The following is a 14,456-nucleotide window of genomic DNA, read 5'->3' on the forward strand; positions in this document are numbered from 1 at the left end:
AAGGTCCAGACGAGCAGAGCTCCAGTCCTCAGCACCATCATATACAACACAGTTGTGAATATTAATAATACACTTTATCAACATGACCTTCAGACAGAAGCACCACAGACCTGGATCAGCTTCTGTTGCTGCTCCTCAGAGTCCCACAGATAATTTTTTTATTAGGAAATCTGAAATTTTACCAGGTTTCCCGGTTTGAAATTGAGCGGCTGTACCATCTAAAGTGACGTTGAAGACTAGCGCCCCCACACTTCAATGGTGAGGACTGGAACTGCATGCAGGCCAACAACTTGATGAGTCACCCTCATGTACAAATAAAGAATGAATATAAATCGCCTAATTTTTCACATGACCATGACCAAAATGGAAACAAACAAAAACAAAAAGGAAATGTATTGGGAAAAAACAGCATTTTACCAATATTTTAGAGACCCCCCCCAAAAAAAAATAAAAATTTCACAAATCATGTCTTATTTTCAATTATGCAGCCATCCCAAAGCACCTCAGACTGTTGAGTCCATTCTCCCATTCAAGGCATGCTGGATCCACCCACGGGGAGAGGTTTGGGGTTCAGCGTCTTGCTCAAGGACACGTGGACAAGTAGACATGTTAACATCTGTTCTTCCGTTAGTCGCAGTGCCTTCTGTTAACAGACCTCGTGAGGACAGCCAGTGTGTCGCTGTACCGTGACAAGCCTCCATGGTGCCGAGCTCCACCTCCACCTCCACCTCCACCTGCCTGGACTGGAGGAACGAGGTCACGTGTTGTTAGTGTTTACACTGCGCTGATACCACAGAATTCTTCAGAGACTCTTTTTAAAAAAAAATCCTGAAATCATTCTGAAAGCTGGTTTATTATAATGTGACTGAGTGAAAACACACTGGAGTTCAACATGGAGAAGAAACAGGAAGTCACTTCTCCACTGACTCAGATGAAGGTGATTAATCACTCTGTCGGGTAGAAAGTTTCTGTAGAGTGACACGGACACACACACACGCACACACACACACACACACACACACACACGCCCCTAAATTCCTGCAGCAGGCTAAACCAGTCTAATTACACACACACACACACACACACAAAGCTTGCGATTTTATGATTGCAGACACACACTTGAAGTCGTCTCACGCAGCCAGTGAGACACCGGTGAACTCAACTCACACAGACACAGACACACTCTCTCTCTCTCACACACACACACACACACACACACAGGAAAACACAGAGGAGTTGTTACCGGCACAGACCATCAAGGTAAGAGAAAGTATTTTCTTTATGGATTGTGTGTGTTGGATCGTTTCAGTGAGTTAGTGAGTTCCATTCATAATCCACAAATCCAAAGGTCAATGGTTTGATTTGGTTGGAGAACTTTAACAAGACACAGCCCTTCTTAATCCCAGTGTGTGTGTGTGTGTGTGTGTGTGCGTGTGTGTGTGTGTGTGTGTGTGTGTGTGTATGTGTGCGTGCGTGTAAGAAATGGATCATGTAAAGCTCATTGAAGGAGTTCAAGCAGTAAAATGTGTTTATGTAAATCACATTTATTAGAAATTAAAGTCTGTTTATTTATTTTCCTCTTAATTCAGTACCAGGAGGACCAGGTTCAGTTAAGTGTCGGGATCAGGGTCAGTCAGATTGCATAACAGTTTCATAACAGTGTCGCATTTATGCTGCAATGTCTCTTTACACTGTAACAACAGAAATGTTCACAACAATGTAGTGTTCCTGAAGGGCCACTAGTGGGAGCTGTGATAACACCACATTCACTGTTCAGAATGAATTCTTCTCCGGCAGAACCATTCAGGACAACCATAGTGGGCATGAGCAGTAGCAGCATTTCAGAAAAGTTCAGTATTCCCTGCTTCCACAGAGCATTCTTAAAAGCTTCCATCTTGAAAGCTGTTATCAAAAAGTTCCGTTTTGGGTGGCTCTTAACGCTGTTGTTGTGTAAAGGGGAACACAGTGGAAGCTTTCCGTAAACTGGGCCTGATTTTTTTTTTTACCGCTTCCTCATCTCAGATGGCTCCTCCACCCCCTCGACCGCCACCTCCCGTCCCAAAGCCTCGCGGTTGCTACACGAGGAACAGCCAGAGCTCCGCCCCCTCCCAGGACAGGTGAGCTCACCTGGAGGGAAGAGACAAACGGATCGCTGCACACTAGTGATGTCAAAGATGGAAGGGTCGGGGATCATTGTGACCTGTTGTCTTTCAGACAGACCATCAGCGACAATCCACAGCCTGCTGCTTCCAATGGAATGAACACAGGTAGCGCCACACACACACACACACACACACACACACACACACACACACACACACACACACACACACACACACACACACACACACACACACCGATGAGGCCCATCACCATGTTGCCACCCACAAACTCACTGAGGAGGGTGGGTGCTGTGGTTGGGTGTGCAGTCTCGAGTCCTAAGGATTAACATCAGGGGGCCGAGCACACGTCCCTGTGGAACTCCTGTGTTTGGTGTGATTGTGCTCGAGGTGTCGCCACCGACTTGATACTGACGTTGTCCTTTTTGTGACCAGGTCAGTGAGAAGTGGGTGAGAAGTGGGAGGGCAGCTTTCTAAGCTTCTCTGTGCGTCTGGTAAATAAGGACCAGGAAGTTGCCTTCTCTGACAGGAAGCTTGGCATGTTGCTGGAGCTTGCGAGGGGAGGTCCTGAGGTCTTCCTGATTGAAATGAGAAACCCATGTGGATCTGCTGTTTGGTTTCATTGCCGACCACTTGTTCAAGGTGAACGTGACATGTTTGTTACAGGTCAGTGAAGGCCTCACAGCAAATAGGTACTTTCTACCTGGACACAAGGTGAATTTACACCGTCAAAGTCATATGACCCAATTCATTGATTTTTTATTCTCTCTCGTGTGTCATGGATCAGTTATACTTTTATATTTATTTAGATATTCAGAGATCGGATACAGGCGTCAATGAAAGGAGGAAAGGATTCAACTGTCGTTTAATTGGGCCGATCAGCTTTCCGTAGGATTCCGTCTCTAACGTCATCAAATCTGGATTATTTTATCGCACACTTCGCATGGGCCATGTTCCTGGAGTTGTCGCCAAGTGCAATCACAACAATCAGATATGGGTCACTTGATAACACTTCAGAAACAACCTGAATGAAGGAGATTAAACTGCTCCCGTCTGATGATCTGATGAGAAACGTTCAAATGCAACACATTCCTCCACCTTTGAGTCATGTTCAAAGTGGAGATGAGGTTATTTTCATTCCACATGTTTCAATGGAGAACCGGTTTGTTACAGCAGGTGAACACTTGTCACACACACACACACACACAAAAAAAGTCCCCTCCGATTATCACAAACCAGTTTGTCCTCTGACGCCTGATGGGAGCAGAAAGTCCGTGCCGAGGACACGAATACGCAAAACACTCAGCTGCCAACAACAACATTATATAAACTGTTAACATGGACAACATCTTCTATAGCCGTCAGCTGAAACACAGAACACAACGTTTGACTGTAAACAACATATTGAAACATTTAATTGTGAACTTCAAAAGTAAATACTTTAAAACTGTAAAATCAACATTTAACATTTAAGATTTTACAATGTACTCTAAACCTTAGCTCTTCGTACTATTGTCGCAACCAAGGTTTTAAAATCACCTGTGTTATATAAATATAAATATATATATATATATCAAAAACTAATGAGCGGATTTTAATGGAAATTGGTGCACATGTGCATTTTGATCGAGGAACCCTTTAAAGTTTGATGGTGATCCTGATCAAATCCTGGATCCTAAATCATGGAGGAGGTCAGAAATCTCTGATTGCTCTTGTATTGCTCGAGTGTAACCCTCCCATGTTATTCAGTTTTTGTGGCGACATTCCTTACCTAAATTGTAGCTTAAATAGTTGTATTTCTTGTATTTCTTTGTTGTTCCAATTGGTTCAGTGTTGTCATAAAGCACTATAATAAGGGCAATAAAAACGACGTCATCAAATCCCTTGGGCAGTGATACACACTTGACTAGTATCTACAATGACCTCAATGCTTGTAGATCAGTGTTCATGTCATGTAAACAAAATAACACTCTGGTTTTACTTTTGAAATCGGGATTTACTGAAATATACAGTATTTCCGTGTTTGTTAGGATACCACTTGCCTAACAACCTCAATATATGTTTACAGCTGTGTACTTAGTAGTCTTAGTAGTACTTAGTAGTGTTAAGCTGGATTCTTGATAACAGGTAGTAACTGGCAACCCTTAGTCTTTATTTTTTCATCTTATTTTCTTTATGTTTGTGAGTTTCTGTTTGTTTCTTATTGACTTGCCAGTTTGGCGATGGTGATTTAATTTTTTTGTTGCTGCTGCTTGATGTTGGACGAGAAGGCAGCTCAGTCGGTATGAGAGTGCATTGGCATGGCAAGGCGTTGGAGCCCAGGCTGACCAGTGAATGATTGCCCTCCTTGTCGATGCCTCTCAGTAAAAGTGGGTCCAAACAACGGCAGGATCGAGAAGAGGGATGAGAAATGGCATCTGGAGACAAGGAGGGAGGCTTCCCTTCTCATTGTTCAGTCATTGAGCGATAAAACGACTGAACTCTGCACTTTCACTGCGGCTCGGCCGTCAGGGAAACAAGGTTCTTCTGTTTCTTAAAGTCGTAGCGTTCGGAGGACACTGATGCTTTTGGTTTCATAGGATTTGACAGAAGGAAGAGGACCTCAATACATGAAAAGGCAGGCAGATAAATTCGGCAAGGACAGTCTATTTTTAATCGAGGGAGGCACACGGGAAACAACAGGGACAGTCCCGGATTTGGTAAAAAAAAAAAGCAAGCGAGGGCATGGTACAAAGGATACAACGACTGAAAGGAGACTCGGGTGCTAGTTCAGACATGTAGGACAAACTCTGGGGACTCAGGAGAGTAAACATGTGGAGAGCGGGTGATCAGAGAGCGGCGGCACGGAGGAGCAAACAGGGGCGGCGTCACAAACACAGATCCTGCAGAGATCACCCTCGATTCCATGCTCACTGCGACTCGATGGCAGTCCAGCTTTCACAGGCTGCGAATTAAGAACATAAGTGACGTATTCACGTGAGAGTTTATATGCATTTATGTGCAATGACACGCGCAACACACACCTTCACAAATATGACACATTTTGCAGACGACACACACCCATGACAGAGAGACAGAATATTAAAGACATGTGAAGGTGAAATATAACTAGAGTGAGAAAGAGGAAACGCCCAGTGCAGTAACAGGTCTCTCAGCAGTCTAAGCCCAAAGCAGCTGAACTAGAAACATTTCCAGCTTGAACTGAACCACTGACTGTGAGCAGACGGTAAGTCGTCATTGGTCACGTACCTCATGATGATGATGATGTCACTCTGTCCTCAGACAAAGCTCCGCCTCCTTCCAGCATGCCCACATTGGAAAGCGTCACTAACATCATCATCGGCAACATCCCGTCGTTAGCTGGAATTGCTGCCACCATCGGAGGCGCCGCCAACTCGGCCCCCGCCGTCCCGACGGCCCCCGCAGCCCCGCCAACGATACACAGCATCACCGACATCATCTCAGCTAACATCCCTTTTCTAGCCGATGCCGCGAGCATTACGGCCAACCCCAGTGCTCTGGCGCTTGACCCTGCCCCCTCTGACAAACCTGCAGCTAACGGGCCTGTGGCTAACGCACCTGTGGCTAACGCACCTGAGGCTAGTGCACCTGTAGCAGGCCCAGGTGCTGCTAGCTTTGACAGAGTGGTTAGTTCACTTGCCAACATACCGGGTTTAGCAGAGGTCCTTGCTGCACCGAGCACCTCTCCATCGGCTCCACCCGCTCCTGGTGACACGCCAAGCGCTCCTGAGGATGCTCACACAGGTACATCAGCAGATCAGGGGTCTGTGACTAAGATATTTTTGCTGTGTCATCAATCTGTTTTCAGTCTATCATCAGTCTGTCTTTGGTCTAAATTTGGTCTCGCCATTAGTTCCAGACTTGACACGTCTCGCCAGTAAGGAAGAGGACTCGTATATGAAAGTGTTGTCTTCTTGGACGAATCCAGAGGAACCTGAAACAGAGTCGTCCAATGAGGAAGAGGATGCAGGGACAAGCCCCGCCTCTCAAAGAAAGGCTGGACCAGTGCAGGACGATCCATCTCCACACAGGTTCACTTCAATACTGCAGCCTTTAGTCCTTTATACAAACAAGCACTGCTAGCACACACACACACACACACACACACACACACACACACACACACACACACACACACACACACACACACACACACACACACACACTTGTGAAAATTAGAAGCAAATTGCAGTGTGACTGAATGTGTGTGTGTGTGTGTGTGTGTGTGTGTGTGTGTGTGTGTGTGTGTGTGTGTGTGTGTGTGTGTTCACAGCACCTCGTCCAATCAGCCCAGTGATGTGATCTCAGCGCCGCTGGCCCCGCCCCGCTCAAGCACCAAATTAGAGAAGCCTGAGAGACAGAAAATCCCCAGGTAACTGGACAGACAGTGAGACATCACCGTCCCCTGGTGGTCATAGGGTAGCATTACTGCCTGCTTGTGATAAGAGAGTGTGAAGATGTGTCTGCCTTGCAGGGCAGCGACCATCCGAGTATCAAGGAAGAAAGGAGGGAACAGGATATCATCCGTTCAGAGCGCAGTGGTACGAGCCAGCTGGCTGGATATGTGGAAAGGTTTCAGGTAACAGCCACACATGCAACTGTGGTCCCTACGTACAACTGTCGAGCATTTTAGGCCCCGTTTATACGACAATGCTTCAAGTAAAAACGCATTGTTTTGTGTTTTCATTTCAGAATACTTTTGTGTTTAAACGGCAACATTCAGAAAACGTCTATTTACACAGCCATAGCAGAAACACTGAAAATGATGTAGTTTTTATATAGCGCCACTAGTGGGTGCTGTTGTTTGTTTGTTTTTGAGCGTCAACTACAAAATGACAGAGTCCCTGGACTGAGAGTAATGACACTCTTGGAGGTCGCCATTATTGTTATTGTCCAGCCACTGAGCAATGTTCAGTCATTGAGCGATAAAACGACTGAACTCTGCACTTTCACTGCGGCTCGGCCGTCAGGGAAACAAGGTTCTTCTGTTTCTTAAAGTCGTAGCAACTGTGATGCATACACACAATAGCACCGTCTCAATATTTACACGACGACAGAGTTTTGTTAACGGCCCCCCAAAATGCAGCAGAAGTTTTGTGTTTTTACTTAAAATCATTGTTGTGTAGACAAAACATGTCCTCCTGTGTAAACCGACCGCCTCACTGTGTAAATGAGTTGACAAAGACAACAGAGGTAGGAACGTACAGCGTCTGTACCTGTTTGGTAGCATCAATGACAGAAAGATGTCTTCTGTCTTTGACAGACACTCGGTTTTCTGGGTCACTCTGGACGGACAACTGATGTCTCTGTGGAAGAAACGCAACGTAGGACGTCTCTCACCTTCACACTTGTTTCCCTGTGTTAATCTTCCTCAATGCGCACAACTGCCTTTCTGTCCGAACGTGTCCATCGGTCTGGTTCAGTGGTGTGAAAGGTGTTTGTTGTGTTGGACAGGACCGGTTCAGTGAGCTGCTGTTTCATGTCTCCAGCATCACGAGAGTGAAAAAACAGGACAAAGGCAGATTTTCTGTTTACTTCAGAAAGAAACACTACGACTTCATGGCTCACAATGAGGGTAAGAACTTTACTCTGATAACCTTTAGAGTTCTCTGCTGCACTCTACTGTACTGTATTTCTTCTTTTCTGTGTTTTTCAGAGGTTGGAGAAGGTTGGTTGTCGTCTCTGCTGGCATGTCGAGGCCAGCCAAGCCCGGCTTCGTCAGAACTGCATGGACCAATCACAATCAAGGACCCTCGCAGCCGTGCCTATGCTGCGGTCTGGGGTCATGACCTTTGGATTTACCCCAATAAAGAGAGCTTCCAGCTTGGTGTAGCCTCCTTCGCCATCCCCTTGAACGTAGCGTCAGTCAAAAGCACTGGAAAGCACTCGCTGAGCCTGACCACCCCGTACAAGAAACTGAAGTACGCACCTGTCTGTCTGCTTGCTTGTCCGTCTGTCTCACCCTGCCAGACTTTCTCCCCTGCTGCTGTTCATTTGGTCGTGAAGGCTGGCTTCCAATCACAGGTTTGTTTTGACATCCTGTCCTGTCTGTGGCTCTGTCACTTCCTGCAGCCTGTCGCTTGATTCATCGAAGGAGCTTTCCGTCTGGTTGGAAAGTCTGTCCACCACCATCCACAACGCTCTGTCCTGTAGTCAGGTGACACAGCGTCTCTGGAAGAACCCTCACAACAAAGTGTGTGCTGACTGCGGCGCCGCCGATCCCGACTGGGCATCCATCAACCTGCTGCTGGTGATCTGCTACGAATGTGCCGGTCACCACCGAGGTCTGAGCAGCAACCTGTCCAAAGTACGAAGCCTCACCATGGACACCAAGGCCTGGACCGAACCTCTGCTGCAGGTGAGAGGGGGCAGGAACAATTGCTGCTGTTGGTGGGGGTGTGTGTGTGTGTGTGGGGGGGGGGGGGGGGTGTAAAAGAGTGTGTTGTCGAGCATTGTGGGAACATGTTGGTATCAAATAAATGTCGTGTGGGTTCTAACCCCCTGGACTTCCTCCCAGCTCTTTGTTGCCTATGGAAACCAGTTGGCCAATCAGGTGTGGGCTCCAGCAGTGCCGGTGCTGGAGCAACTTCGTCCAGAGGTGACGGATGGGGAGAGGTCAAAGTTCATCCAGGATAAATACAGCAGGGGGCGCTACAGACGACTACATCCTCTGAGCTCATCTCCGTCCATGATGGAACAGGTGTGATGATGATGATGATGATGATGATGAAGATGATGATGATGATGACGATGATGATAGTGATGATGATGATTGTGGCGTTGTGTTACAGAGGCTGCTTCAAGTGGTTTGCAGTGACAATGTGGAGGAAACAATGTCTCTGATCTGTTCAGGAGTGAAGGTGAAGACTCTTTACCTTGTTGATTTCCCCCCCCCCCCCCCCCCCCCCCACACACACACACACACACAAACTTCACTGTTTGTACCATTGTGCAGGTATGTCCATCAGACCCTCAGAGCCCCTCCCCCATCCTGCTGGCTGAGAGAGCCAATCAGGCTCTGCAGACTGAACTACTGCGTATCAACGAGTACACAGGTAACACCACACACACACACACACACACACACACACACACACACACACACACACACACACACACACACACACACACACAATAGTAGCAAAGGTGTGTAACTCACCTGTCTGTATCTTCAGAGGTTCCTCCATACCAGTCCCAGTCAGTCAGGAGGAGACATGACTCCACCCCCTCAGGTAAGTGGATCAGGTGGATTCAGGGACACTTTCACTGTTCTGAGCCACATGCACTTGTGTGACGATCAGTGTGTGTGTGTGTGTGTGTGTGTGTGTGTGTGTGTGGTACCTGTCCAGGTGAGGAGGAGGAGGAGCTTCATGGTAAACTGGAGGATGATCGCTTCCTGTTCTCGTTAGAGAACGACTCAGCAGCTTGCGATGTTCTCGACCTGCGAGAAGTCCGCTCAGTCTTCCTCAGAGACGGGTAGGCACACACTACTGATACTGTTGGGTTTATTTTGTTCTCCCTGGTATCTCCCAGTCTGTTTGGGTCTCCAGGTTCGTCCTGGTGTCTCCCAGTCTGTTTGGGTCTCCAGGTTCGTCCTGGTGTCTCCCAGTCTGTTTGGGTCTCCAGGTTCGTCCTGGTGTCTCCCAGTCTGTTTGGGTCTCCAGGTTCTCCCTGGTGTCTCCCAGTCTGTTTGGGTCTCCAGGTTCATCCTGGTGTCTCTCAGTCTGTTTGGGGTCTCCAGGTTCGTCCTGGTGTCTCCCAGTCTGTTTGGGTCTCCAGGTTCGTCCTGGTGTCTCCCAGTCTGTTTGGGTCTCCAGGTTCGTCCTGGTGTCTCCCAGTCTGTTTGGGTCTCCAGGTTCGTCCTGGTGTCTCCCAGTCTGTTTGGGTCTCCAGGTTCTCCCTGGTGTCTCCCAGTCTGTTTGGGTCTCCAGGTTCATCCTGGTGTCTCTCAGTCTGTTTGGGGTCTCCAGGTTCGTCCTGGTGTCTCCCAGTCTGTTTGGGTCTCCAGGTTCGTCCTGGTGTCTCCCAGTCTGTTTGGGATCTCCAGGTTCTCCCTGGTGTCTCCCAGTCTGTTTGGGGTCTCCAGGTTCGTCCTGGTGTCTCCCAGTCTGTTTGGGTCTCCAGGTTCGTCCTGGTGTCTCCCAGTCTGTTTGGGTCTCCAGGTTCATCCTGGTGTCTCCCAGTCTGTTTGGGTCTCCAAGTTCATCCTGGTGTCTCCCAGTCTGTTTGGGTCTCCAGGTTCGTCCTGGTGTCTCCCAGTCTGTTTGGGTCTCCAGGTTCGTCCTGGTGTCTCCCAGTCTGTTTGGGTCTCCAGGTTTGTCCTGGTGTCTCCCAGTCTGTTTGGGATCTCCAGGTTCTCCCTGGTGTCTCCCAGTCTGTTTGGGGTCTCCAGGTTCGTCCTGGTGTCTCCCAGTCTGTTTGGGTCTCCAGGTTCGTCCTGGTGTCTCCCAGTCTGTTTGGGTCTCCAGGTTCATCCTGGTGTCTCCCAGTCTGTTTGGGTCTCCAGGTTCGTCCTGGTGTCTCCCAGTCTGTTTGGGTCTCCAGGTTCGTCCTGGTGTCTCCCAGTCTGTTTGGGTCTCCATGTTCGTCCTGGTGTCTCCCAGTCTGTTTGGGTCTCCAGGTTCTCCCTGGTGTCTCCCAGTCTGTTTGGGTCTCCAGGTTCTCCCTGGTGTCTCCCAGTCTGTTTGGGTCTCCAGGTTCTCCCTGGTGTCTCCCAGTCTGTTTGGGTCTCCAGGTTCGTCCTGGTGTCTCCCAGTCTGTTTGGGTCTCCAGGTTCGTCCTGGTGTCTCCCAGTCTGTTTGGGTCTCCAGGTTCGTCCTGGTGTCCTCAGATGTTCTCTGGTGATCTGGTCGTTGTTCCTTTCTGAGTTTCCTGGCAGGTCCAGGTGTTTGTTTACGTTTCCCTGGCCGTCGTTGTTTCTGATAGCTGCAGCGTTGTTTTCAGACCGTCGCAGGAGTTCGAGCTGGTGACGCTGAGCGGCGACCTGATCTGTAACGCCGACGACAGGGAGGGTCTTCTGGAGCACCTTAGCCACATCCTGAAGGTACCTGATAACACGCTCACAGCTGATTGAGTGATGAGATGGTCATGTGACATGATTTTTTTACCCCCTCATAGGTCATTCTGCCAGGGGGCGTGTCTTATGCAGAAGTAGGCGGGGCATCAGCAGTCAGTAAAGTGTTTGTGGTTGGAGCGGGTGGGGCCTCACACCATTCAGATGCATGGTTACTGCTATGGGAAGATGAAGTGAGCATCTACCCCATCCACAGAGGGTCGCAGGACGCCAAGAGGATCCAACTGAGCATGCTCAGTCACCACGGTAACCTGCATGTAGATCAGGAGGCACAGCCTGTGATTGGTCAAGAAATGTATTAACGGATGTTTTCTTCTTTTAGAAATGGATCCATCTGAAAACATCGTCACTCTGTCGAGTGGAGACAAGTGAGCAGCATATAACTTTATTCTGATTGGCTGAATCGGCATCTACATGTTTACATGACGTCCCATATAAATTACTCTCCGTGTCCTCAGGAGTGTGTCGCTGCGTTTCGAAGATCACTACAGTTGCAAGACCTGGTTCCAGCACCTGGAAAAGGCTCTGGCCAATCAGAAATCAGCTCCACATCATCCTCCAGTAACCCATCAGAAATCAGCTCCACATCATCCTCCAGTAACCCATCAGAAATCAGCTCCACAGCTTCACACAGCAGCCAGTCAAAGCTCGTCTCGTCAGAGTCTCTACCCGGTGATCGACGCGGGGTCCAGAGGGTCGGTGCCGCCCGCCATCGAGCGCTGCATCTCCCACATCACGGCGTTCGGTCAGTTCTCAGCAACACTGAGCTCATGCGTCTGTAGCACTGAGTTCATAACACCGCCACGTCCGTGAGAAACATCGGAAAGGGAGTTCGAATGAAGCGATGCAACGTCAGGAAGGCTTTCAGAGGAGAGGTGCAATAAGGTGTATTGAAACATGATGAGTTCAGGTGGATGCGGGTGCTTACGGGTGTTTTGGCTCTCTCGTGCACTCAGGGACTTTCAGGTGTGTTCAGGTTAACTTAAATGTCTTCAAGTACCTTCAAAAGCTCTCAGGTGAGAGCAGCAGTAGCGATGGGAGATTATTAGGAAGCTGTTGCATCAATTGACACAAGACAGATCGGATGTATGTTTAGAATTTATCATGAACCCAGTGCAATGATTTCTCAGAGCAACTCCAGTTTTATGATGCATCGTTGGCAATTTATCACTGCTGGAAATGTGTTTTTATACATTTCAGTGTGTGGGTTGTGTAATTTTATTGTTGAGGGTTTTTTTTTTAAGACGCCTTTTAAAAACCTAATTTGCGCCTTGTGCAGGAGTTTTCTTCTTTGTCTTGTCTTCTTGCCTGTGGTGTGTATGTATGAATGGCAATTAAGCTCTATCTATCTATCTATCTATCTATCTATCTATCTATCTATCTATCTATCTATCTATCTATCTATCTATCTATCTATCTATCTATCTATCTATCTATCTATCTATCTATCCAATCCGGTAGGTCTGAAGGTGGAGGGCATTTACCGGCGCTGTGGCATCACCTCCAAAGTGAACAGAATCGTTGAAGCCCTGAACACATCGCCAAAGACCGCCCCCCTGGAGGGCGACGAGCAGGGCGTGTTGGACGCAGGCTCCTCCCTCAAGCAATATGTCCGCCAGCAGGAGCCGCTGGTCAGCGCGGAGCACAGGCCGCAGTGGTTGAACGCTGCAGGTAAGAAGTGCACGTCTCCGGCGCGTTTGGGTGATGGGCGAGATCTTACCAGTCACGCCGCCCAACTAATGGCTCCATTATTTGAGCAGCTCAGTCATATGATCGTGCAAATCGTTACATAAGTACACAGAGACACACTTCCGTGGATCCTGTAGTACTACTGCAATACTCACTCTACTTTCTCTACCAGCGATTTCAGATGAGGGCAAAAGGTTTAAAAAATACAGATGGTTACTACGGCAACTGCCTGACGACAACCGAGCAACACTGAACGCCCTGTTTGGACACTTCTACATGTAAGACGCGCACACGCACGCACACACGCACAGTCACCTGTTTACCTGTGCACTGACTCCGCCCCCTCTGTTTCAGGATCCAGGTGTTCTCGCAGGTCAACAAGATGTCGGCTCACAACCTGGCTGTGGTCCTGGTCCCGTCTCTGTTTCAGGGTCTGAACCAGGACTTGATCAAGCTCACCAGAGAGTTCATCATCCACCACACACTGCTGTTCCTGGTGAGCACTGAAACACGCCCGACAAGTCCCTGGAACATCCGTGGAAAACTCCCCAGAGACACGTGAAAGATCCACCAACCCCATGTCTTTGCAGACTCCAGACTCGGACCAGAAGGAGGAAGAGGAGGTGAACCAGGCGGAGAAGGAGGAGGAGATCACCTTCCTGTGATGAAACGAAGGAACTTATTTTGTCCCCAGATGAAATGAAAGACTTTGACCTTTTAGTGACGTTTGTCAAAGATGTAAACAAGTTGTTTCTGTTTCCTGTTGTGACAGTTTAGTTTTTTTTTTCTCGGGTTGCAGCTTCTTGTCTGTGGCGTTTACATTCACTTGAAAGGATCTCACGAAGCTCACGTGTTCCTGTCTGGTGCAGTGGTGGCGCCCCCTGCTGTGTTGGAATCAAGTCACTCTGTACAGATTAAATGCTGGAATGTGAAATTAAAGTCTCCTACTGTTACTGTGAGGACCCCTGCTGGCTGCTCGAGGCCACTGCCATCTGAATCTGAACAATAAAGTTGTTACAGCGATGTGGGGCTGTTTTATGAAACCACAGCGGTGCTCGCCGTGTCAACATGAAGCCGGCAGCTTCAGGACAAAGAGGAGCTTTTATTTTGGATCTGCCAAGGTTTTCTAAACTCAGAAGGTTACAAAGATAAACTTAAAGAACATGAAGTGATCATGAGGAGTTTTGTGAACTGGAGGCCTTCATGTGCTTCTCATCACAGAAGTTGCTGTGAAACAACCAGACAGTAAACAGAAGTTCATGCCAACAAATGCAAATCACTCGTCAAACGAATCGGTTCTCACTGAGGTTTATGAAATTGTGACAACATTCAAAGGCTTACGTATGATGTTGAATTTATTAATTTATGATCTGAAATAACAAAAATCCTCAATCGGTAATATACCAAAGTGCTTACGTGGTGGCCTCCACACCGCTCCATGGGTTTTAATACCGTTATCTCATTTTGTGTTACGTTGCTGAAGCAGTATGCTGACATTAATGTGTGCCTTTTGAGGAAATACATCTTCTGTGAGGACTTGTGATGTCTGGCGT

General features: G+C 48.1%; 1 protein-coding gene across 1 annotated transcript; it reads left to right on the top strand.

Annotated features, from left to right (window-relative positions):
• The first annotated feature begins 1,124 nt into the window (after positions 1-1,124).
• LOC308139770 (arf-GAP with Rho-GAP domain, ANK repeat and PH domain-containing protein 1) lies at positions 1,125-13,926 on the top strand. The gene is made up of 24 exons (XM_080509294.1): positions 1,125-1,260; positions 2,023-2,117; positions 2,215-2,267; positions 5,403-5,885; positions 5,995-6,172; positions 6,415-6,513; positions 6,616-6,720; positions 7,405-7,465; positions 7,596-7,716; positions 7,798-8,062; positions 8,214-8,499; positions 8,659-8,841; positions 8,933-9,001; positions 9,097-9,196; positions 9,317-9,373; positions 9,491-9,617; positions 11,085-11,184; positions 11,259-11,460; positions 11,537-11,582; positions 11,673-11,959; positions 12,676-12,885; positions 13,076-13,181; positions 13,258-13,399; positions 13,494-13,926. Exons 2-24 carry the CDS (start codon positions 2,023-2,025, stop codon positions 13,566-13,568), a joined length of 3,450 nt encoding a protein of 1,149 aa, XP_080365420.1. The 5' UTR covers positions 1,125-1,260; the 3' UTR covers positions 13,569-13,926.
• Positions 13,927-14,456: the final 530 nt, after the last annotated feature.

This window comes from Blennius ocellaris (genome assembly GCF_963422515.1).
Source record: "Blennius ocellaris genome assembly, chromosome: 14".
NCBI classification, from domain to species: domain Eukaryota; kingdom Metazoa; phylum Chordata; class Actinopteri; order Blenniiformes; family Blenniidae; genus Blennius; species Blennius ocellaris.

Excerpts from the sequence above, each read along its gene's own strand:
- LOC308139770 (XM_080509294.1), top strand. The coding sequence starts at position 2,023 with ATGGCTCCTCCACCCCCTCGACCGCCACCTCCCGTCCCAAAGCCTCGC. Across the intron at positions 7,466-7,595 it reads CTCTGTGGAAGAAACGCAAC|GACCGGTTCAGTGAGCTGCT; the intron begins GTAGGACGTCTC and ends TGTGTTGGACAG. Across the intron at positions 9,618-11,084 it reads TCAGTCTTCCTCAGAGACGG|ACCGTCGCAGGAGTTCGAGC; the intron begins GTAGGCACACAC and ends CGTTGTTTTCAG.